We start from the raw sequence: 25,911 nt of genomic DNA on the forward strand, positions 1-25,911 counted from the left end.
TCTGTCGATGCTGCTGCCGCCGCCACCTTCGACCTGTGGCCGCCTAGCCTGCCAGCAGCACCACAAGGGCAGCTTCTGCAGGGTCCAAATATTACATATTCCTTGTAATATCTGTCATGATTAGGAGAGGGTGTGAGACTGACACCAGTGTCTTTTATCCTGGGACCCTCCATTCCCCTATTTCTCCCTTCGCTCCCACCCCCTGCCATCCAACATGCCAAGCTCGCGCATCCATGGCCACAACCGGGACCTCTGGTCACTGGACCCCAGACCCTGTACCCCAGACACCCGAACTAACCAGAATCTGGACCGGGCACTAGTCCCCTCCCCGATGCAGGCATCCATCCTCTGGTCTCTGAAATGTCCCTGGTGCAGGGGACCAGATCCTGGGTGTTCAGATGTTGGCTGCTGCGTCCGTGGTGTTGCCTCCCATAGTGTTCAGGTAGTGTCCAGGCAACATGATCTGATTAGGATGCTAGGCAATAACTCCCACTTGCTACATGGCATGCCTAACCATGGGAACCCACTTGGAGCTGTGAAGTGCTCACTTAATTATGATTGCCAATTCGCTATTATCAATAGCCTTCAGCCATATGGCCAGAGGCCTCCGCGGTCAGTGGGAGTTATGGGTGGGCGGTAGGGCTAGGGTTGCCCCCAAAACAGGAACACATGATCCAGGAGGTGGCATGGCAGATCCATGGGCAATGTCGGTACACCCCGACCGAGACCAACCCCTCAAGGGCTATTCCCCCTCACCCCCAAGCACCATGACCTTGGCCTTAAGTGGTAATTATTGGATTCTCGCCACGCTATGGCGGGTTCCTAATTTTACAACGGGAGCGGGCCAGCTAATTCGCAAACCGATCGGTGCCCGGCCCAGTTCTGATTTTCGGCCTCTCCCTCAATCTAACTGCCTCGTCAAGCTCTTGTTTAAGTGCAATGCGGCCATTAAATCGTGCCCTATGTGGTTGATTCAATGCACTCACGGCAACGAGGGATTGACAAATACTACGGTGCCACTGTCCTACATTCTCAAAACAAATTTTAAAAATGGCTGCATTCTTTTAATTGTGAGCAGCAGCCCCATTAGGGCTGCATGCAAACATGATTCTGTCCAAAATTTAATAATGCTCTCATCACAAGGCACGAACAGTGCAGAGAATTTATTTAAATGTCATTCATTTGGGTTTTGAAGAGATTCAGTGATCTAGCTGCCCACTGTTCCAGTTTAGAAAAAGCAGTTGTGCTGTTTTTTTAGCCGTTATTATAAAATCAGCTCTAAAGTCTCTGCTCTCCAGATTCTTGGGCACATCTGTGCTCAGAGACTCTGAGGCCATGATTTCCACTGTCACTCAGGCAGGGAGAGGCCTGATAGAGCCAGCAATTCCAGCTCCACAGAGATTAAGGCACCATCTTTAAAAGGCACCTCTATCTGCATTAAAAAGAATGCAGGTATTGGGACAACCCATGGCGACCCCCACACAAACGTCAGGACGACCCCATTCCGGCATCAGAGCGACTCCCACAATACAAGCATCAGGATGACCCCCCGACAAGCATCGGGGTTACACCTCCTTCCCAACACAGGCATTGGGGCGGACCCCCCCCCCCCAAAAAAAAATCCAGCATTGGGGTGACCGTGCCCCGCTCCATCGACACTCCCCCAACACAAACATCGGGGCGACGTTACCCCATCCCCACCCCCCAACACAAGCACGGGGCGACCCTCCCCACAACATAAGCATTGGGGCAACCCTCTTCTCCCAAACAAGCAACATCCCCACCACCTACACACGCGATAAGGCAGCCACCACCCACACACATAAACATAAGGGGACAACCCGATGCCCCATGGGGCTCTCCAGAGAGCCCACCTCTGCAGTGCCAGGTTCACACAGCCGGGGGCATGTTCCTCTACCCCTGAGGATATACTTGCCTTTGCACTGCCAACGAGTTCCCCTCAACAAGCAGCGTCATGTTTTGTTGAAGCTGTTGTAAACCTATCTGGGGGGAACATATGGTGAGGAAGCCCTTTAAAAACATTTAAATGTGGCAGGGACTTTTGCACCACTGGCAAGGGGCAGGGAAAACCTCAGAATGAGATCTCGCCGTCGAGATTCTCATTCCTGTGATCTCACGGGATTTTCTGGCGCAGCCGCGAATTTTACCTGCAGCGAACGCTGGCTGAAAATCCCCCCTTTGGCCTTGGTTTCCTGTCCTCTCTTTCTTGCATCTTCCCTCGCCAACCATCTCTTCACAACACACACAGGAATGCAATGAAGTTACTTGTCATTGCTTTCTCTGCCTCCTCTCAATGCGATTAAAATCAAGTAAAAAGAGCATACAGATCAACTGTGACAGATTTGCACCTCTCATTAATATCATGTATATTTTACAATAAATAACAAAATGTACACAGAAACCTCCTTAGATAAGGTGTATTTTTATTTTTTACCAAAAATATAATTCTCAGGTGTTGCTTCAAATGAAGATTTGCTATCCCATGGCCCTAATTTTGACAATTCCAGCACTGGATCAAGAAGTCGAGGTAAATGTTATACAGGTGTACACTGTTGAAACATTAGCTGCATTATGTTACAGTTGTCTTTGTGGTGTTATGCTGAATATACTGACATGTTTTTCATGGACTTTTCTGCTGCTCAGTTTTTTTTTCATAACATCTTCACCATTCTAGCCTGCTAAATTGCTTTGTTGAGCATTTGCCAAGCTTCATGCATTTTATTGTGATATTCTATTAAACATCAACCATTTAAAATATCAGTTCAGATTCAAAATGGTCAACAGTGCTGGGTACTTATGTTTCTTGTAGCAAGTGTAAGCTATGACATTTTATGAACTCAAAGAAAGATTAATCAGAATAAATAACTACATATTAAACTAAAGTATTCAGGGTAGGATTTTCCAGTCCTGCCAGCAGCAGGCATCGTCATAGGTGGGATGGGAACATTTAGAGAGCAGTCGCTGGTGGGATTGGAAAGTTGCTCACAGTCTCTCACTCCTGATGCCCCTCATGCCAGCTCATGCCGCCATGGCCCTTTATAACCCTCCATGCCAACACCCCATGGCCACTTATGCCCTTCAATACCAATCTATGCAACTCCACTCACCCTCCATAGCCCTTCTTACCTTCCATAGCAACATATGCCCCTCTGTCCAGCCCCCTAAAGCCCTGCACCGGGCCGGAGCCGCGCCCCGACGCCGGCGCGCGATTCTCCGAGGTGCGCAGGCGTGTTTGGCGCGGCCGCGGGCCACTTGAATCGGCGGGGCCGCCGATTCTCTGGCCCGTAAGGGCCGAGCGGCCGCGCTGATATGCAGAGCCCCACCGGCGCCGTTCACCCCTGGCCGCTGCCAGCGGGAATTCTGCGCGAACGGTCGGGGGCGGCCTGATTGGTGGGGGGGGGGGGAGGGGGGCTCCTTCACTGGGGGGCCTCCGATGGGGTCTGGCCTGCGATCGGGGCTCTTTCCCCCCCCCCGGGCCTACTTCCTTGCGCGGCCGGCCCCTGAACACCGACGCCATGTTGAGTCGGGGCCAGCGCGCTAAAGAAGTCCCCCACGCATGCGCAGGTTGGTGCAGCCCAACTGCACATACGCGGGTTGGCACGGCGCCCATTTGCCACCAGGAAAGGAGGCTGGAGCGGCGTGAACATCCCCCTCTGTGAGGGACAGAATACGTCGTACCCGAGCCCGGTTCGCGCTGTCGTGAAACGCGACGGCGTTTACGACGGCGCGAACACTTGGGCTCCATTTGGGAGAATCGCCCCCACCAACTTTGTCCATGTCCCTACCACCATCCTTTGCCTTTACACCCAGCCCAGACACCTCACCCAGTATCCACCATGGGACGATGTCAGAATCTATGATGAGTTGACGTTTCTCTTGATGAATTAGCTAAATAGTCTCACTTCAACAATTTCATAAGCAAATCGAACTGTCAGTCAAACTGTGAATTGACAGGCACTGTGATAATAGTGGGCTGTGAAATCAACCATGCAACACTAATCCTGTAATGGAAGCCCTCAGGTAACAGAGCAAAATAACAAGTACTGATTCAGTATAACCATTAAGCTTGATGCCTCCTTTTGGACTAACGGACATACTACAGAACCAGGGAGAGGAGAAAAAGGCCTTGAAAACATGGGAGAGTCCAGGATAAGATCTTCACGCCATGTTCGGGTATGCACCAGAACAAATCTCCCCCAGCTCCAGTCGTACCAGAGACATCAGTAACATCTTTACATTCCCGTTTCGGATACAAGTCCTATCTCTACCTTTGCAGAAACCAGTCAATGATTCTTTAACACCAAAATAAATTATAGAAAAAATTTACGTGGACACTAGTTCTAAAAGGATATATTACATATAGCCACCATGCACAACAAATCCTCCCCAATTGGGCACAGCACAGAACGATCATCATTCTGCACAATTACACAGAAAAGACCAGCAAATATTTATAAAAGTACTACCAAAAGCAGAGGATCTCAGGATAATAGGGACCAAGGTACAGCCATGGGCACATGATCCCCTGGCACATGCCTCTCACCCAAGACAAAAAGGGAAAAAAAGCTGCTCATTCGAAATCTCACTCAGCCTCTCATGCTACCCTGACCCAGAAGGAATCTTCTAAGCAAAAAGGGACAACAAGATACCAACCATGGTACAAGACCTGGCCAAATACAGTACACCCTCGCACTCATCTCCATCAACACTCTTAAGAGTCACACCGTCGTCCACCAAGGAGACCCCACTCACAAGGAGAGGAAGATTTGTTGAAACAACTGGTCGTCTCAAGAGAAGTTCGATCCTCCCTCCTCCTCTTCCGCCGCAAACCCCCCCCGCCCCCGACTTGGTAAGGGGAACCAATGAGGGGGCCTGCATCAGCGTGATACCCACACAAGTAATGAAAGGAAACCTCCAAAAGAGAGGAACACTAGGATTAGCCAAAGGATGCCAACAAGGATCAGCACTGTTTACCATCACAAAAAAGATACTAGTAGCACAGCAGCATAGCCTCATCTGAGACAAAACATTGCCTCCCTGGGGGAGCCCCGACTTCAAATAGGAGGGCATTCAGGAAGTCACAAATAAGACCACTTGGAAGAGGGTGCCAATCTGCCCCACTCATCCTACCCTTGAACGTAAGGGTTCCAACAATGCCAATCCACAGCACTCAGACTCTCACTCAGACTCTCACTCAAACCCTACAACCCACAAGATACTACCAGAGGGAGAGCAGAGCAGAAGCCCCCAAAAGGAGACAACTCGAAAAAGGGAAACTCACTACACCACCCAACAAACCCTCCACCTGACCCAGGTACACCCAGTTACTCCTGTCATAACCTACCTGATGAAGCGTCCACTGCCACTGCACTCGCAACCAAGAGAATATTGAAGAAGACAAGTCAAACAAGGATTAACTGGCCTACACCCAGGCATTTGCCATTACAAATTTCCCCCAACTCCAGAGACGCCAACAACAAGGAAGAATCACAAGGAACCCAGTCCTCTCTAGGATACATGATCTGTCTGGTCTTTCGGAGGACATAAGCGTGGCGTTCCATAAACCCAAAGTAACAAAAATGAATATGACACAGATAGTTCTAGCTCGGGATTTCCTCATCTATAATGAGGACTTAAGTAGCCATACCACTCACCGCCACTCCAACCCACCACCCTTGCGCAGCGTCGCTCATTTTCTCTGAAGTAGATGATGGGTATCTAAAATGTATTCCCTCTTTGTAACTACAAGTATTGCAGCACATAAGAGAAAAAAAGACAAGACTGTGCACAAACTTCATGTCACACTATCGATTCAGTATGGTTCTTGCCATAACACGCAACCACCACCTCTATTTTGTCAAATATTTAAAGGGCGGATGATTTAAATGCCTTGACATCTCCTTTTGACATATCCAATGGGCCTGATTATTCTAATGAATTCATCTACTTAATTTGTGTGATCATGCCTATTTTTAACAATCCCAAAGAGCACTTCACCTCGCCTAAAGGTGTCCTGGGGACATATCTAAAATTGTACCCTTCCTCTCCAAAGTACAATATGATTAGACCTTCACCTATGAAGTCTAATGTGCAGAAGTCATATTTGGCACATCTTGTGAAAATCCGATCAAACTGAAGTCAGCTGCACTTAAGCATATGCAAACTGCCTCTGTGAACCATGGATGTCCATCCCCATTCCGCTCCTGCAAAAATGTAAGTGCTGGATTTGGGCCTATTTCACAAATACAGCGAGTTCTCCATCTGCATGAAAATTCTGTATGTTATTTTATGCTTTTAATGTTGCATAAAATGCTGCCAGCTCTTGATGACTCTCTCTAATGCAAACTTGCTGGGGGATAAAAATAGATCTTTCCAGTTTAGGCAGTACGCTTCAAAGGTACCATCACCTGTTCATGAAGTCTATATCAGAAGCAGTAGAATAAACAGAATGCTTCAACTTCTGTTTATCTTCAAACATTCATTCTGCAATTGCAAAAAAATAATTCTTCCTATTGTTTCACTGCAAATAATAAATGCATTCCTTACTCCTTTAATAATATCAGAACTAAATAGGCAATGTTAAAAGAAGGGGCAATATTTTAATATAAATAATTCAGTAGAAACTTTGTGATCTGTGATACATGGTGGATTTAACTGATGCCACTCCGCCTTTTCTAGTAATGAGATGCTTCTTCAGTAGTTAAGTACACCTGGTCAGCCCTCAACAAAGGTTAAGATGTTGAACCAGACGTGTAAAGTAAGTTTTAAGACTGTGGAGAAAGATTAATTCACTCCGGAAGTGATAATTTAAGAAATAGAGCTTGGTTATTTTAATAAACAAAACTTTATTAAAACAAAAGAAAACAATATTTAAACTTTTACTTCACAGTTTTAACACTAATAGATTACATGTAGTTTCTTAACACAATCAGTTCCCATCAAACATCACTCTAAATAACACACGACTCTCTTTCCACTTACATAGACAGGCAAAGATGATTCTTGTAGTTACAAAGCAATTCTCTGCTGTAAGTCAAGTTCCTTTAGAACATCTTGCGAAAGTCTGCAATCTTGAACACCTTCCTTCATGACCTCCCTGGGTGACCCCTACAGCCTTCTTTTTGGAGCAGATTTCATGGCTGTCTCATGGCTGCTCACATCGTTTTCTCTGGAGCAGATTTCATGACCTGTTTCATGGCTGCTCACATTCATCTCTGTCTCAAAATTGATTATCTCTCTCGCTCTAACCTTCGTCCAGCCCTTCAAACAAAGGCCTTCCACTGGAATGTCCAGACTGGAACAGACTGTAATAGGGCTGCTTGGTTGCCCACTCGCATTTACAAAAAAGACTGGCTATGTCATTGATGTGCACCTCACCTTTCATTGATAGATCATTAGGTCATCAGACTCTGTTAATAGGATAATGGCTAGTCATGCAGGAATGTCCCAAAAGACAATGGACCTTGTGTGAATCACCTTATGCATTCTCTAACAAGTTTAAATCTGAATGAGACCATGTGATTCAGCCAGCTGTGGACATATCTCTTTGAGTTCGTTGCAAGCAGTCTTTTTCATTCTGTTTTAACCCTCTAAATTGCGTGCTTCATCTTGGACCCCATTTTGGGTCCAAATTCTTAATATCTCCCTATCATGACACACCGCAGTACAAATTCCAATATGAAGTAATATTTGCTTCCAAATTTTTATTGGAAGACAGCCTTTTGGCAGATAGTGAAGGGACAGAATTGGAGACATTCACTGGCTGGGTGATTTCACGGCTTTGATTTGAGCAATCATTTGGATCGAGCCATCGTTGGGAAGAATGAGAAGAGATGAAAGAAAAAATATAGTTAAACTACAAAAAAATCATTTCTCATTGTGTATACATGCAAATTTATATTCATTATATATTGAACAACCAATAAATATTTTAAATTAAAAATTATGAAAGGCGGATTGAAAACAAAGCCCTTTAACACTAAACACTGATGGTAACTGCAGTGATTAATCTTTATTTCTTCTAAAATACACTAACATGTGTACTTGTTTCTATTTGGGCAAGAAGGGTTACAGAATAATTATTGTGGATACATTCCAGCTCCTTATGCTCTTGACAGCTCTACAATGTGCAGAATACCTTGTCACATTTGTTCGAAGTCATACTATCACATTCATTTTCCAGCATGTTCTATTCTGCATTTGTATTCGACATGAAATAGCTTGACTTCGCTCTATTACTATTGCCCTGAGAGGAATATGTTTTGTATATGACCAGCCCCATTCCTTTACGTTTCTGTTTATCTGCTTTTCCTGTAGTGCTGTGTTCCAAAGTGTCCAATTGGACTGCCTCGAAAATTCTTGGCTTTCTGATCTGTAAGACACAACTCTTTCCTGACCTTGGGCATGCTCAGCCTATGGCACACTGCATGCATCGCTGCCTCAGTTCTTTCTCTGGTCAAAGGTAAAGTGACCTCTGCTCATTTTTGTCTCCTGCTGTTTTCCAATTTCCATTTAGCTTCCAGACCAGCCAGCCTTGATAGTAGCAGGACATCCAGTAGCAATAACAATAATAATTCTTCAGCTCACGATGTGAAAGGTATGCCTTGGCTGATTTTTTTTTTTCAAATTATTTCCATTTTAATACTGGAATTGTTTTCTCGTTTCTTGTTTTTCATTCAGGCTGCATGCTGAAATGCAATGTGTATTTCCTGGCATTAACTTTTTTTTGCATGATTTAGAATATTTTCATGGATTTAAAAATTGGAAAAGATATAAAATAGTACTTATCTCATCTGCTTGATTTTATTTCTGTTTTATGTCAGTCCTATTATTTGTATGTTGAATCTGCAAATGAGGACAGGTTTTAATATTCTCTTTTTCTGTTGCATTCATTATTAAACCGCAGCAACTTTTTGAAATTTGACTTTTCTTATCAAAAGATTAAAAACAATACCTATTCTCTGATGTATTGTACTGCTTTCTTGCAATCATTGTAACATAATAGGCTTCAATTATTGGTAAATTATACCCATCACAATCATCTTCTGGCTTCATTTACAATATTTATATCTTCTTTGTGTGCACAAATATCAAGTAAAGTGGTATAAACTACCAATGATCTGATGGATTTTATTCTGGTTACTCAGAAATATCTGGTGTTTTCCTTTGCTTGGTAGTACTTCATGGCTGGTGTGGTAGACAGGCTAGGTTTTACGTACTGATGTCTTTTACTTTGAAGCAGGTGCAGTTAATGGTGGCCACAATAGGTCCCAAAGTCACAGCAGTGGAGAATATGGTCCAGTTTATGACAATCGGGTATCGTTGAGCAGCAGCCTTCCACATAGTCATCATACACAAAATTTGGAAAAAGACAAACAATCCCTCCAAAACAAAGAATCTAGACTTGGTGACACCCAAACTCATTCTCAGCGAAGGAACAAAGCAACATCACCTGGAAGTGAAATAGTTACCTTGCAACAGTTTCTGGAGGAGAGCAACGTACACCAGTCCACCCAGGTTAGTCCATGTCACTTATTATTTCTTCATCAACTGTTTCCAATTTTCCAATATGACAACTGGTGTATCTCACTAGAGATATATTAAGATTATCTTGAGATGGAACCATGTAATATATTCTCTCATTTTTCCCTTCCCCAAATTTCTGGATTTGGATTTGTTTGTTTATTGTCACGTGTACCGAGGTACAGTGAAAAGTATTTTTCTGCAAGCAGATCAAACAGATCATTTAGTACATGAAAATAAAATAAAATTAAACTAAAATACATGATAGGGCAACACAAGGTACACAATGTAAATACATAGACACCAGCATTGGGTGAAGCATACAGGTGTGTAGTATTAATCAGGTCAGTCCATAAGAGGGTCGTTTAGGAGTCTGGTAACAACGGGGAAGAAACTGTTCATGTTCCCTCTCTCATTTTCTCTCACTTGCCGTCTTTTGTTGTCAAGCTGCTAGTTTTCTCTCTGATCACCTGAGTTAGATGCATTGGGCAGGATTTACCGAAAAACCCACGTGTTTTTCGGTGCAGGAAGCTGCCTACCAGCAGGATCTTCTGGTCCCACCGTTGTCAGCGGGATTTCCTATTGAATGCACCCCTCGTTGCTGGGAAACCCGAGGCAGGGTGCGGTGTCCATGAGACTAGAATATCGCACCGGCGTGAATAGCTGTTAAATTCCTTTCATTGTGTCCATTAGTAGCCTGGGCCATTTGCATGACCGAGGATCACCCAAGCCCTTGGCCTGTGCTACAACATCTGGGGAAATTAAAACACAACTGCAGATCCCAAATACTCAGATTTTCTGGGTCGGAGCTCAAATAAATTATTTTGGCTTACCGCAAACATCTTTGGTCTGCTCCTGGAAAATCTAGAGACCCTTCACAGGGGGCTCAAATCAAGCCCTTGCATCAGCTTTCTTCAAGCATTCCTACCATGAGCAATCTTGGGCAGGAGTCTGTTTTTTGCCTCCCACCTCATTTAAATCCAATCACTGGGTACACACCGACAACAGATGCAATCCACTTACCTCTTTAGTAGAAATCGCAGGAAGGAAACTGTCCATTTAAAATTATTGGATTAAAACTGCCATACAGTCAGTGGCAGCATTAATTGCTAGCCTATTAGCCTCTTTTAAACATGTCAAAATGGTTCATTGCTGAAGGAGAAATAAAAAGGTAAATTGGCATTTAGTTTTTTTTAAATAATTGCACAATAGGATGGTTTGCAGGAAGAATAGGGATTATGGAGATGAACTGTGTCTGTTAGGTGGAATATAGGAAGAGGAATAGGGACAATTAATATAGGGAGCAATTCTCCGGTCGTGTTGTGCTCTCGCTTAAGCTCAATGCGGTCAGAGAATGCTGGGAGAGGCTTGCAATGAGTCTCCCGACAGGCTCCACGTCTCCCGGGATTCTCCGAAGTCCCGCGAGACGTTGAGTCGGAACCCCGCCCCAAATTAGCGGGACCAATTGACGCTCGCGGTAGTAGGTCGTAAACCTACTTACGACCTTCCTGCGCGGGATCCACTAGCCTTCCTCGATTCTTCTTCCTTCCCAGGGACGCTGCGGCCGAGCGCTGATCAGTGCTGGTCCACACAAATGTGGTCCAGGCGGAGAAGCACCCGGGGGGGTCTCCCGAGACACTGGAGACCCCAGAGAGGTCAGGGCAAGTGCAGGGTGACTCGCTGGACCTCCACCTGGAATGTGGGCACCTTGGCACTTCCACCCTGGCACTGCCAAGGTGCGCAGGCCAGGGTGGCAGTGTAAGGGTGCCCGGGTGGCACTGCCAAGGGCAAGGGGGGCCATGCCCATGAAATGAGGGTGGCAGAAGGTTTGAAGGGTGGGGAAGTGCAGGGCAGATAAGTAGAGGCCACTGCGAGGTTAGGGGTTGATGGGTGGGGCTACTAGAAGGGAGGGGATTCTGTAAGGGGGCTTGGGGGTGGCCTGAAGAGGGGAACACCCAGGGACCCCACAGCGGGGTGTCCTCACTTGGGGGGGGGGGGGGGGGTGCGGTCTTGTCCATGTGTTTGGGGGGGGGGGGGGCCCTTTCAAAATGGTGGCCCGATCTCTGAGTTCAGCTCCCCAGTGCTAATAAACAATTCTGTGTGGGATAAACAAGTGAGAAACTCTCCAGAGCCCAAAAACGTGACTAAGAAATTAACTTAGAAACTTTCTGGGAGAATCAAGCCCATACCCTCTAACTTATTTTGTTCTGCATGACTGATTCATTTATGTAATAATAATAATAATTGCTTATTGTCACAAGTAGGCTTCAATGAAGCCCCCAGTCACACATTCCAGCGCCTGTTCGGGGAGGCCGGTACGGGAATTGAACCCGCGCTGCTGGCATTGTTCTGCATTACAGGCCGCCTGTTTAGCCCTGTATGTGGGACCTTTACATTTTATTGTGCGGTAATTGAAAGGGGCTAACTTGTCCTCGACTGTTGGGGAGTTTCCGGGTTACTGTATGGCTGCACAGTTTGAAGAAGCATTGCATTCAGTCTCTTGAGCCTGTCTTATAATTCAGATGTATCAAGGTTGCTATGTGCTTCAACTCCATTTACCCACTTTGTTCTGTATATCCTGATATCCTTACCTGACAAACATCTGTTGATCTCAGTCTTGAAAATTTGATCCAACATCCACAACCATTGTGGAGAGAAAATTCCATACTTCCAACTAAAACCTTTGTGTGAAAATATTCCCTGATTTTGTTCCTAAATGTCTTGGCTCGATTTTAAGGGTTTGCCAACTTGTTCAGTGTGGTGAACCACTGTAATAGGAGATGTAAGGTACGACCTGCACTACAGGTTCGCCAGTAGCTCCAGCCGGCTGGCTCCGCCCACGGAGAACTGTATAAATATGTGTGACCTCCAGTGCCCTGCCATTTTGCCAGCTGCAGCAGGAGGCCACGCATCTGACTGTAATAAAGCTACAGTTCCACCCAACTTTAGTCTTTGTGCAATTGATCGTGCATCATTCAGGATTTTCTCTTCGAAGGAAATAGGTTTCTACAGCTACCCTAAGAAATTTGCTGATCATTTTAAACAACTCAATAAAAGCATCTCTAACATGTCAAAACTTGAAGGAATACAAACCAAATTTATCTCATCTATCCTCATAATTTAACTTATTCTGGTATCTGTACCATGTTCACGGTCTATTCCTGAGGTTCAGTCTGTGTAACTTTTAAATGTAACAACATTTATCACCACTTTTTATTTTCGAACCTTAAACGTTTGCAAATTTAGTGTATTTAATTACGACTGTTGTAGAATTAATTACAGAGACTTCCTCCTATTGGACAACACGGTGGCACAGTGGTTAGCCAAGGATGCGGGTTCAATTCCAACCTTGGGTGACTGTGGAGTTCACACTTTCTCCCCTGTCTGCGTGGGTTTCCTGCCACAGTCCAAAGATGTCCAAGTTAGGTGGGGTTACGGGGATAGGGCAGGGGAATGGGCCTAGGCAGAGTGCTCTTTTCAGAGGCTCGGTGAGCCGAATGTCCTGCCCTGTAGAAATTCTGTGGTTCTAAGTGGCAAAATCAGCTGCAAGTGACCCTGAAGAGGTATATATTTTAAAATATGTTTATTGTTTAAAGCTTACTTTCATGTGCAATTTTGGTGACAACCAATAAATACACACATCTTTGACCATAACTCTCAGAAATTATCAGCTCATCAGAATTTTGTTTCTGCTTTACTTTCTGTGCATCCAGTAATTGTGTGTGTGTTTTTTTAGGGGGGGGGGGGGGTTCAGTTAAGTGCTGAAGTGGAAGGAATCCAATTAAATTTCCATCCATATTTTATTTATGTAGTTAACAAGCCATTAAGTTGGTTGAAATGCTGACTACCAGCTTAAAAAGGTGATTGTTGGCGTGTGTACCTGAATGTTTGATCAGCTCGGAGTCAAATGTGTAAATGAGGTGCCACACAGAACGGAATCCCCGTTTATCATGCTATATAAGGCAAGAAAGATAAGATTTTCAATATTCAAATTGAGATTTTTAGATAAAGAATCACAAATGGCATTGATAGCAGCTATAGAAAAATCTGCAATCTAGAGTGTGCTGCATTTTAGCTGACGAGAATCAAAATAGCATGAGGTAAAAAAAACTTCTAAATATATTTAAAACTGATTCATTTATTCCATTTTTTTTGAACAGGTGCAATCTGCAGTCAATGACAATTTTTTAGATGATGTTTTCACAAAAATCTCAGATCTGCCTGAATTAGTTGGAAGTGAGAAATTGAATCAGGACCTTATGAATAATGGTGCTACTGTCAGATCACCTCGAGGAAGAGAAACTGCAGACTCTTCCACTGGCAAACTGCAAAAACCTGGACAGTATGTATGGCCAAGTCTACGAAAATCAGACCATATCAGTGTTACAAGCACCCCAATAGAACCAATTGTTTTAAACCAAGGAAAGACTGTATCTGCCTACGAACTACCAATAGTGCCACAGCGACCATCCCAAACAGACTCCATCACTTCTCCTACTCTACCCCGTGCAAGTCATGTGATTTCTACAGCAGAGGGATCGAATCGAAGAACAAGCATTCATGAATTCATGTCGAGAGATAATAGAGCACCTGTGTCGATAGATTCTTCTCCAGGCAAGGTGGTAACGAGCACTCAGACTTTACCCAGTGAGTACCAAGCAGATCATTACCACCATCCCCCTTTTCCTCAACATGTAGCTTACCCGATTCAAGCAGCATCTAATTTGCAGAAATCTCAATCAACCAGACTTTATGGCCCTGGTCATTCACTAGATGTTGACTATAATCCTCCAAACACCGAGAGGATTCTTTGTGTTACTGCAAATGATAGAAAAGGCCAAACCATTTCAAAATCTGCCTCATCCCTAGGGCTAAGTGTTGTATCTGACTCCATGATTGCCAAACCTGACCCAGTTAGAATGGGTTCCTTTACTAATGTTCATCCTTCCTCATCTAATTTACCCATTAATCCCATTAGTAATATCAGTAGATTACCAGTAGCACGGCCAACTGATATTGCTATGGTGTCTCCAATTAAAACAATTCGGACTCCAGAGGAGGATCAGCGAGTCACAGTTTCAAAATCCACGGAATTGCTTAAGTTTGAGAACCAGGATAACAGTGAGTTACATTCCCCTCTTATTAGTGGTAAATCCCCCACTAGTGAATGTACAGAAGAAAGCATGAATGTTTCTGTATCTCCTTCAATAATGTCAGAAGACAAGCAGACTGTGTGGTATGAATATGGATGTGTTTAAATTACATGCCATTATTTGTGGTGCTGCCAAATGATATAAGTTTGAAGATTTTAAAATAGCAGAGTCCAGAAAAGGTACTAACAAGAGCAACAAATAACTTAACAACCAAATAACCCAAATAGCAACAACAAATATGCATAATGTCAGTAGAAAATAGGGTATTGTAGTAAATTGTTTTGTGACAAGTGTGGAAGTTAAATTAATCCTGGTGTAGCCATGTATCTACGCAACCTTCCTTGGCTGATATTGGCACATTCAGAAGTTCAACCACATTGGTTTCCTGTCTGAAATGTCCATAACATTTGTATTGAAATCAGCATGCATAAAACTAATCTAATTTTCATTAATAACTTAGCATACACATACATTTTGTTTTGTTGATAAACTTTACTGCTCTGGTTTTTGGATTTAATCCTTTTTATTTTTGTCTGAATCCACATTCGATTTAAGTTTCACAAATTTTTTTGAAGGAAGTTCTCTGAACAGATCTTGTACTCAGCATTTTCTTGGAAATTAATAACAGGACCCGAATCTTCCATCCTCGTTGCGGCTGAGATTTTCTGGTGCCACTGAGAGTGAATGGAGTTTTGGTGGGAACACTAAATTTTCCATTCTCGCTTGCAACGGGTCCCACCACAGACGAGACCAGAGAATCCCGCCCCATGTCCCAAGTAGAAAGTTATATGCATTTTAACAAGAGGGAAATATTGTATTGGCTTTTTCTAAGCTGGTGTCATTCTGCAGCACTCGATCAAAAGGTTCTTGAGTACTGCAAAGAATTTTGCCCAGCTATATATTTTTAAAATACAAAATTTATCAGTCGAACTACTTTAATCATTTTGTAAAAGGATTCTTTTTTTGCATTAATGAAAGCTTATAAAGAGTGCATATTTATACATTTCACTTAGTTTTTTCTGACTCAACAACCTCACAGAAAGATAATATAGTAATTAAGTGAAGGCACAGCTAATCATTTCACAAATTAAAGTACCAATATGTCCCATGTTGCATGGGGCACTGGTCTGCATTTATAACCTATATGGCAGGTTTTTAATTTCAATTGGATTGCTACGGAGGTGCAGAGAGCAGCTCAAATTATTTCTTATCAGGGGGTAAATAAATCAAGAGAGGGAGTTGGAGAAGCAAAGAAGCCCTGGCGAGGGGAACTGAACAAAAATAACTTTTTAGAAATATATAACTTTTACAAGCAAGCAGCTTTTAGTTTTACTGGAAATTTCATATTTTACGATCTGATTCAACAACAATTTAACAACAATAATAATGACATGGCAACATTTCCTTACAATTGGCTTCCACAAAATACTAACTGAACTTAATGAAAAATATACCTGCAAGGCTTACCTTACTTTTGTATGCAGATATAAACCATAACTAGATTTCAGACATTAAGATGCTAACATTTTCAAATACTATACTGCTGTCCATTTTATATTTAAAAAAATTTTTTTAAACTCATGACAACAAAAAGCATAATTGAAATTTCAATTTAAAGAAATATTTAACTCTTAGTAAAATTTTAAAACATGGGCTTGAATTTTCCAGCCGTTCGCACTGGTAGGATCTTGGGTCCTGCTGACAGCGCACCCCCGTTGTGTGTTTCCCGGCAGAGAGGGATGCATTCAGCGGGAAACCCCATTGACAATGGTGGGACTAGAAGATCCTGCTGCTGGCCAATGGAAAATCCTGCCAATGATTCCTTGTATATTTGGGGTACTATTTTGTTTCAGATTTGTTACAATAGAATACATCTCGGACCTCTTGAATAAATACTATGGGCTGGATTCTTCTGCCCCGCCCACCGCAGGATCGCCATGGGCGAGTCCCGAACAATGGAATTGTCTATTGACCTCGGGTGGGATTCTCCGGTTGCTGGGCGGATGCGGTGGGAGAATCCTGCCCAATATCCATATCGTGCAAAGCAAGTGGTTTGTCAGCCTAAAGCTTTTTCTGTTTCCTTCTCATTCTGAAGTTGTTCACCAAGAGAAATTTTGAATGACAAATGAAAAGTAATAACATGCTCACTTAGATGGGTATTAAATTGACCTTTCAGTTTTGTTTTGGGACGGAGACGGAACTAGTGCTAGAATTGTTGCCCTTTTACTTCTGATGTAAATTTGAATAGTCCCCAAACTGACGGCATGAAAGCGCCACATATTTAAAATGTTCTGTCTGAAATGAGCTTGTCTTGTTACTAGTGAGCTTTGTCCTGTAACAATACCACAAATTCCACAAGACTGACAAACTAGACTGATATGAGAAAATGAAAACAATGTTTCTGGTCTTGAAGGAATCGCTTTCTGAAGTACGGCAGCTTAAAACAGAGTAGACAAATTTACTTAATGTTTCATCGTGCTGCTGTACTTACCAAAAAATGCATGAAGATTCTTGAGATGACCAGCAGCTCCATTCCTAGCTCCAACATCACTCACCTTGATATACATAGTACGAAGTCTTACAACACCAGGTTAAAGTCCAACAGGTTTGTTTCGATGTCACTAGCTTTCGGAGCGCTGCTCCTTCCTCAGATTCACCTGAGGAAGGAGCAGCGCTCCGAAAGCTAGTGACATTGAAACAAACCTGTTGGACTTTAACCTGGTGTTGTAAGACTTCGTACTGTGCTCACCCCAGTCCAACGCCGGCATCTCCACACCTTGATGTACACAACATTGTAATAGGACATATCAACCCAAAATAAATCAAACTCTTTGCATTGGGCAAAATTTAGTTTGCTAAATTAGCCGCACTCTGGTTATGATGTTTGAATTTCATTTCTAATTGAAAGCAAACCTTTCAGAAATTGAATTAGTAATCACAGCTTCACTGAGCTATTGTTGTGTATTACAGTAATTCTCTGTATTTAGAATCTGCTCTATTAGATGGACATTAGCAATGCGATAACAAGGTGGTCATAAATTGACTTTAGATTTCTATCATTCGGTGCTATTACATTTGCAGTATGTAAGCTAAATTGGATAAAGACAGTATGATATTGCTGAAAGAACAGTTGAGATAATAGAACAGTTGAGATAATACCATGGCACATGGTGATCAGTGCTTGGATTATAGTATCATACACCATATAATAAAACTTAGTTTGGGATTAGACTATTCAATGGCAAGAACCAACAGCAATGATCTGCCTCTTCATCCACTGAGGAATTAAAGATAGCAGATTTATGAAGTATCTTATTTTAAGATACTATCTTATTTAGTCATAATGGATTTTCTAACAAAGTTTAATTGTCGCTACTTTATGTTGTGTTCTAGTCATTAAAGATTCCTGTCAAGGTTATTAAAATATAATTTTTTTATGTCCTCAAAAATCAGATGTGTAGAATTATACATTTTTGAAAAGTTTGATTTATTTCTTATTAATAATCAAAGGCATTTTATTATATAACGGGCAGTTTACATTTGAAAATATTTGACTATTGTCAACCTAAATAACAACAAAGTATCCTGGTAATTAAAAAATGTAATGTGTATATTTACTTCATTAGAAACCAGTGTAATGTGTAAGAATCGTATCATGGACTATCATAGGGTTTTGTTAACAAATTAACATAAGACTACCTAGTGTCCATTGAAACATTTCAATAAAACTGAGCTGGTAAAAAACTAAGAAATTGGTTTAGTTCTGAGTACGAGCTTCTAAATTTATAAAATAAAAATCAGGGTTTCCCTAGTTTAAAACATTGCAGCATGTCCACACAAATGGTATTAATTTAATAAATATGAAGATCCTGATGAAAGTTGTCCTCTTATTTGAACTCCAGATATTGTATCCATCAGAGGACTTAGTTTTAAGTGGAGCTGGTTTTAGAAGATCAGTGCGAGTGGGCGCCATTCTCCGACCCCCCGCCGGGTCGGAGAATCGCCGGGGGCTGGCGCGAATCCCGCCCCCGCCGGTTGCCGAAGTCTCCAGCACCGGATATTCGGCGGGGGCGGGAATTGCTCTGCGCCAGTTGGCGGGCCCCCCGCTCGATTCTCCGGCCCGAATGGGCCGAAGTCCCGCCGATATATTGCCTGTCCCGCCGGCGTAAATTAAATCACCTACCTTACCGGCGGGACAAGGCGGCGTGGGCAGGCTCCGGTGTCCTGGGGGGGGCGCGGGGCGATCTGACCCCGGTGGGTGCCCCCACGGTGGCCTGGCCCGCGATCGGGGCCCACCGATCCGCGGGCGGGCCTGTGCCGTGGGGGCACTCTTTCCCTTCCGCCTCCGCCACGGTCTCCACCATGGCGGAGGTGGAAGAGACTCCCTCCACTGCGCATGCGTGGGAAACCGTCAGCGGCCGCTGACGCTCCCCGCATGCGCCGCCCGGAGATGTAATTTCCACGCCAGCTGGCGGGGCAACAAAGGCCATTTCCGCCAGCCGGCGGGGCGGAAATTCCTCCGGCGTCGGCCTAGCCCCTCAATGTTGGGGCTCGGCCCCCAAAGATGCGGAGCATTCCGCACCTTTGGGGCGGCGCGATGCCCGTCTGATTGGCGCCGTTTTGAGCGCCAGTCGGCGGACATCGCGCCGTTTCCGGAGAATTTCGCCCAGTGTCTTTTAATTTTGTTCCAATAAATTTGATACTAGAGTTATGTGGTAGTTATCACTTGTGTGGAAATGAAAAAATAAGTTAGCATTGAAGGTTATATATAATCTATGTATTTGTATTGTCAATTTAATTTAAAAAACCTTGCTTGTTTAAGCCTATGCAAACTGATGGTGTAATGTTATCATGCATGTTTCACCTTGTGCATGGCTGATTCATTCCTTGCTGTGCATTTCTTCTGTATGTAATCGTTAACTGGCTGTTTTAATCTTGCATCAAAATATATATATGTGTGTAGTCCCAACTAACATTCACAAAAAATTCAAATTGTTATTGTCTTTGCATGAATTTGTAATTATAAAAAATGGAACACCATGTTGGAAGGTTATCCATGTACATTTAAATGGGATGTTCTATTTGTTTATTGTGTTTTGTCTTTGTTGTACTCCCGTTCATTTTTTTCTTGTGCTTTGACTTTCCATTCCATGTCAGCCAACAGGAGCAGTGTTTTGCAGGTAGGCTAGGTACATCTGACAATTGCAGTGCAGGTGCAACTATAATGACGTGTTGAACATAGCATCTTGAACATGATGCCCTGAATCTTTCCTATGGATGTCAGCCAGATTTTGAGACTGAGATATGAATGTAGGCTGCCCAAAAGGCTGATGTTCTATTATCAGAGCCACTGGGTCAAGCCTGTCAGTATTTTTGGAAATAGCACATGGTGCATTTTAATAGAATTAACCATTTTAATGATCAATAAAATAACAGGGTTAAGTATAAGGTACTCAGAGGTCAAAAACCTTGTTTAGAGAGTTTTACAAAATAGTAAAAGCATTGAGGAGTATGATAACATCATAAAATACAAGTAGTATTGGCTAGAAGCTTAAACTGTCCATTAAAAGTAGATGGATTACATATCTTTACAATTTTTAAAAAATGTTTCAAATTGCTATGTTAAGCATTGTGGCAGTAATAATAATAGATACTCACAATGAGTTTACATATTTATCTAATTGGAACAACATTCACTGCTTGAATTTGACTACCATCATTTCACATTATTTAAATTTGAGTTTTAAATTCTGATGTCTCTTCAATAAATATATTTGGAAAATCAGATACTTGAATTATCAGTTAAACTTAAAGTATGATTTTTTTAAGTTTCTCAAAATGTCTAATTTAGATAGGTTTCCTGCGCCATTCATGATTGTTTAAAAAATCATGAACATAATTGGGAAATTTTAATGACTCCGCTACTGTGCAATCCAGAGACTTGAGTTATTTGGACTTGGTGTTTTCACACACTAGTACAGTAAATTTACATAGCTTAGTGATTTTACATTAAAATTGTAACCAGTTTTGCTTGCCATTAATGCTTTAACTATAATGTAAATCCAGCTTGTTTCTGGAGTAAGGGCCTGATCTTAACACTGAAGCAAAGCAGAATGAAACTCCTTCCTGCCTCAGAGTCACTTTGAGCTTTAGCACCAGGAAGCCAAACTATTTTGCACTAATATGTACGTGAAACCTAGGGCAAAATATTCAACAAAACCCACAAAGTTCTGAAAGATGCTTGGCAGATAACTGATCCATATAAAGTGCTTTGATTATTTTCTGCAGATATGGGATCTGTGCAGGAATTCAGAAGTGCACAAGACAAAACTGAGGAGCAACAGAGCTCCTAGATGTAAATGCCCATCATCTTGTGATTTGGGGTATAGTGGTGAGTTACCTGCCCAGAGGGTAAATGGGAGGATTGTACCATTTACCTATTTACAAACTAACATCATCCTACAGCATTTTATTGCAGACGCATCCTGCTGCGGCTTGCTTAATAGATCTAAAAATGGGCTTGCTTATCTATTAAATTGACTTTGTATAATATGTTAATATGCACTAGGCAATATTAACTGTTAATGTTTCATTTTGCATGCCTGGGCAGGGAGCTTCCACATATTGCTTAATACAAATGCAAATTAATATAAGTACCAAATTTATTTTGTATCCATGCAATGCACTGTCATGGCTTGTTAATTCCAATCTCAAGATTTAGTGCCATTTTAGATTTTGTATTTTAGGTTATTTTGCAAACTTCTCCATCTTATACCAAAGGGTGACAAATATTTTTAAGTACTTGATTGAGAAAATAAATTTAGAGTACCAAATTCATTTTTTCCAATTAAGGGGCAATTTAGCATGTTCAATCCACCTACCTTGCACATTTTTGGGTTGTGGGGGCAAAACCCACACAAACACAGGGAGAATGTGCAAACTCCACACAGAGAGTGACCCAGAGCTGGGATCGAACCTGGGACCTCGGCGCCGTGAGCCTGCAGTGCTACCACTGCGCCACCGTGCTGCCCGTTATCACTCAATTCTAACAGAGTAAGAGGGATACTGTACACCTACAAGTGTCTCTGTCTTCCTTTGTTCCCATGTTGCATGTTTGAAAACAGTTTGGCCATAAGAACCTAGAAACAAGTATTTTGCAGAGAAATTGCATTACAATGACTAAGAATTCCATTTTCCTTATTTGTGTTGTCACTGAGCAAATTCTCCACAAATCAACTCCTATCGTACTGCTATTATATATTCTTTTGACTAAAATAAGGAAGACTAATAGATATGGTATAGATATCTATGTAAACTTTTAGATTAACTAGCAGAAAAGAGAAATACAGTTTCCCTTTACACAATCATGGAAAGGCCATCCACCCAGAGGAATAGGGACCTATAATTGAAATGGCTCAGTCATTTTAACAGTAAGCCTCACTAATGTTCATATACTCTCCAACTCGCCAGCAAAAGCTGGTGCAACGAGGATCCTGATCACAGGAGACCTGGGTAAGTGACTTTATTTGTAAATTTTTAAAGGTTCTATGTGGACCAAAAGAACCAGGAGGATACCTCACCTTCCAGTTGATTTGCTGATCTCCCTACCCCCATTCTGTACATGTCAAGGGATGAGTTTGTAGATTTTTGACAACCAATTTACACCCCATCAGTTTTGACCTCTCCCTACCAGATTGACTTCAGGAGAAGATCAGAGTATGTACGTGAGACTCAGGAGTTTTATGAACTGGATAGTTTGCTAGTCGCTCCAATTTTCACTCCATTAAAATTATTCCTCTAGTATTCCTAATGTACTAAATGTTGACTTTCAGTGGAGATGACATCCGGCATGAATCATTATCACTCAAGAAATGTTTGTGTCCTGTGATATAATTTCTTCCATTTGATGGAAACTCTCTGCACGATCATAATTATGATATTTGGTACTGTTTCTTGTTTTTATTCGTTTCAAACATTACCATTATCAAAAATGTTTTCTAAATGCTTTCTTTTTTCATCTTCTTTCCTCTGACCTGCAAAACAGAAAGAAAAGTGTCCTTCAAACTGTCAATTTGAAACCTGTAGCTCAGAAGCACCAAGACTATCTACATAAAGAAATATTATAAAACATTAAATGATGAATTTTATTCAATGACCTCCCTTCAGTAAACATAATGAGACATTTATTCTTCCTTGAATCAAGGAGCACATTTGGACTCCAATGTTGTAATGAAAAACTTTCAGTCGGAGTAACAATATTTGTGTAGTTGCACAGATTTTTCACCAGAGGTCATTTAAGTTCTACAAAGAAAATTGAATACAACCTAGAACCAGCCATGAACAGTTTACAAACTGTTTATTCATCTGACTAGGTATAGAATATTTTAGTTTCAGTTTTAATTTTTCATTAAAGCTTTAAAACAAACTCTGTGGTTAGTTCTATTATTTGCAAGACTACGCAGAGACAGCAGCATTGTTGTGGAGCTGCACTGTATCCTGCATAATTCAGATATGCAGACAAATTAGCTTAAGGTATTTTGCACTAACTACCTTTGGGTTTTCACCTACTGCATGATGTACCTTAGTAGCAATATGATGGTTCTGTTAAGGCTTAGAATACCATAACATGTATTTCTGGCATGTAATCTAAATCTAACGTATATAATGTAAAAGACCTCTTCACAACTGAATTGAAACCCTGTATGTTTACATCTTTTTTGCTGTGTATGTGCAAGTAACAGCCTCTTTAAGTTAACAGTAAGATAGCACAAACTGTGTGCAATATCTTTTTGACTGCTGACAAAAATTCTGCCATGGTTAATTTCTGACGAAAACATGTGACAAATTGCATAGTCACTTAACAGTGTTAATTTTAGGAAAAGTGGTTTGCATTTTTCAGTTTTCATAGCTGTTTGATGTAGATTTGTTGTTTGTTTTATAATCCTAAAGCATTAGCAACATTTGTTACTCAATTTTGTACGCATTACTGCCTAGAAAATAACCATGTACAAATTGAATATTTCCCTACTGACTTAATTGAGAGAACAGCAGTAATACATTCAAAAGGATAATTACAATCAATATTTGTTTTATTGTATTGCTAGGTTTAGATTTTGTTTAAAAAAGCACATTATCTCATGTTTATGGCAGATTGTAATTTGTTGATTCACAGGCAGGAGTTTGTCTTTTATATCCTGTAATCAGTTGACATATTCAAAAGTATTCTACATTCTGTGCAGGGTCTTCATGCACTGATTTTAATTTTATTTCAAGTCCTTAATGTTTAGTATTTTTAACGAGTTATTTTTGTACAAAATGTGCTCTCATAGTACCCTAAATTGGTTATCTTGTGGAAGATTTGAATTTAACAGTATTTAAGAATGTCATTTTCACAATTTCATTTACCTTACTCAATCACAAATGACCACTTATAGATACCGTAATGAAAATATGGTGGCTGTGTCATTGGCTTTTTAAATAACGTCATAGCATGCTAATGTAATGAATCAAAGGTACTGGGAAAGTGCCATTGCTTTTTGATATCCAGATTAAATTTTCATCTCAAGTGTCTGAAGTAAACTCATAACATTGGTTTATTTATGAACAACTTAATAAAACAAGTATTAACTGCTGTTTCCTAAGTGTTCTGAAACAGAGGTTTACCATCAAGTAACAGGAATGACTGGTGTGCAGAGAAAAATAACTTCATGATCAGGAATGAATGTTTGTGTACTGCTGCAATTCAAGATCATAATACATCTCTCCCACCATTTAATATCAAAAGATCCTCCAAGCTCAAAGAAACTGCATAGTCAATTTGTGTACCTTTGTAAAAGCCTGTTATGTTTATCTTCTGAAATCCACAAAATGCTTTATTATATCACATCACAAAGTGTTGCACAAGTAATGAATTACTTTGAAGTTCAGCGATTTTATATAAGTAAATGTAGCAGCTATTTTACACACTACTCTGTTGTGTGTGGTGATAGTTGAGGAAAGGATTTTCGACAAGATTCGGTAGAATTTCCTAGCCTTAAAATAGTGCATGGGATTATTTCGGTCCAGCAGAATTTAGATGTAGTTTCATATTCAAAGGCAGCACCTCATATGATGCTGCATTCCCCGATGACTCCACAAGAATATTAGCCTTGATTATTATGATCATGTTCTGGAATGGAAATTAAGCCTTTTAGACTTAAAAGATGAGAATGCCACGGCTGGATACCAAGCTCACACCAGAAAAAGAGATGCCAAACTTCTCTCCTGAAATCTAAACAAATGTTATAATAAGAAAATGTTTAAAGCAATCATCCTGGTGTGTCTAGCATCAACCTCATAAATGCAGCCATCTAATGTAAGGATTAGTGAATATCTCAGAAAATATTTAGAATCAATGGGTAAATATTACTGCTACAATACTACTGATTGTTTCACAATATATCTGATAAGTCACACTTTAAAAGAACATTTACACTGGCGCACAGTGCTGAGTTGCAGTTTAACTGGGCCTTTAACAAACACTTTAAAGGCTGGGCCTTTAAAAGAGAGTTCTGCACAAGTATGCATAGAGGAGGAATTACTTCTCCCAGAGGGTGGTGAATTTGTGGAACTCACTGCCCCATGTGGTGGAATTGAAGTCATTAAATGATTTGAAGAATGAGATAAATATATTTCTGATTTTTTTAAAAACGGGTTAAGTGGATATGGGCAACCGGTGGGAGGTGGATTTGAGACCAGGAAGACATCAGATCTGATTGAATGGCGAAGCAGGCTCAAAAGGCTGATTTCTATGTTCCTAGGAGCTCAGAAAATATATGTTTAACGGGTGGGAAGGAAATAATCCCTGCTCTTTAAACATTTAAATTAACGTTGAGATTCAATTTCACATTGCATTAGATTTAGACTTCCTATTGTGTTTTGACACCACAAAACAGAAACAAACAGTCCTTTCTCAGGAGTTTTATAATACCTCATTCTGAAATCTGCTTAAGCCTTGACTCTGAATTTACTGTAATATAACTAAAGGAAATAAATTAGAGACAGTTCTGGGCTTTCTGTTTCTGCCGCAATACAATTCCTCAAAAATCAAAATAAACTGATCCCTTTCATGACATTTACACCTCAACCAAAGTTATAGATTGGAAGTCAACACAATTTTCAGGACACCTATGTTTGGAACAGCTAGATGATTTTAGGTGCGACATTGCAGTTGAAT

At 41.5% G+C, this 25,911-nt stretch overlaps 1 protein-coding gene across 13 annotated transcripts in view; it reads left to right on the top strand.

Annotated features, from left to right (window-relative positions):
* The window catches only part of LOC140424010 (girdin-like), a 695,300-nt gene extending 670,972 nt beyond the window's left edge, over positions 1–24,328 (top strand). For 6 of the 13 annotated variants that reach the window (XM_072507832.1, XM_072507831.1, XM_072507838.1 and 3 more), the window contains 4 exons: positions 2,474–2,548; positions 8,537–8,617; positions 9,260–9,537; positions 13,704–17,325. In XM_072507832.1, coding sequence (XP_072363933.1) covers positions 2,474–2,548; positions 8,537–8,617; positions 9,260–9,537; positions 13,704–14,801 — 1,532 coding nt within the window. In that variant the 3' untranslated portion in view covers positions 14,802–17,325. Of the gene's footprint in view, positions 1–2,473; positions 2,549–8,536; positions 8,618–9,259; positions 9,538–13,703; positions 17,326–20,984; positions 21,088–22,740 lie in introns of those variants that run through there. The other 7 variants (XM_072507843.1, XM_072507839.1, XM_072507841.1 and 4 more) reach the window with 6 other exon arrangements.
* The last annotated feature ends 1,583 nt before the right edge of the window (positions 24,329–25,911 follow it).

This window comes from Scyliorhinus torazame, chromosome 1 (genome assembly GCF_047496885.1).
Source record: "Scyliorhinus torazame isolate Kashiwa2021f chromosome 1, sScyTor2.1, whole genome shotgun sequence".
Classification (NCBI taxonomy): Eukaryota; Metazoa; Chordata; class Chondrichthyes; order Carcharhiniformes; family Scyliorhinidae; genus Scyliorhinus; species Scyliorhinus torazame.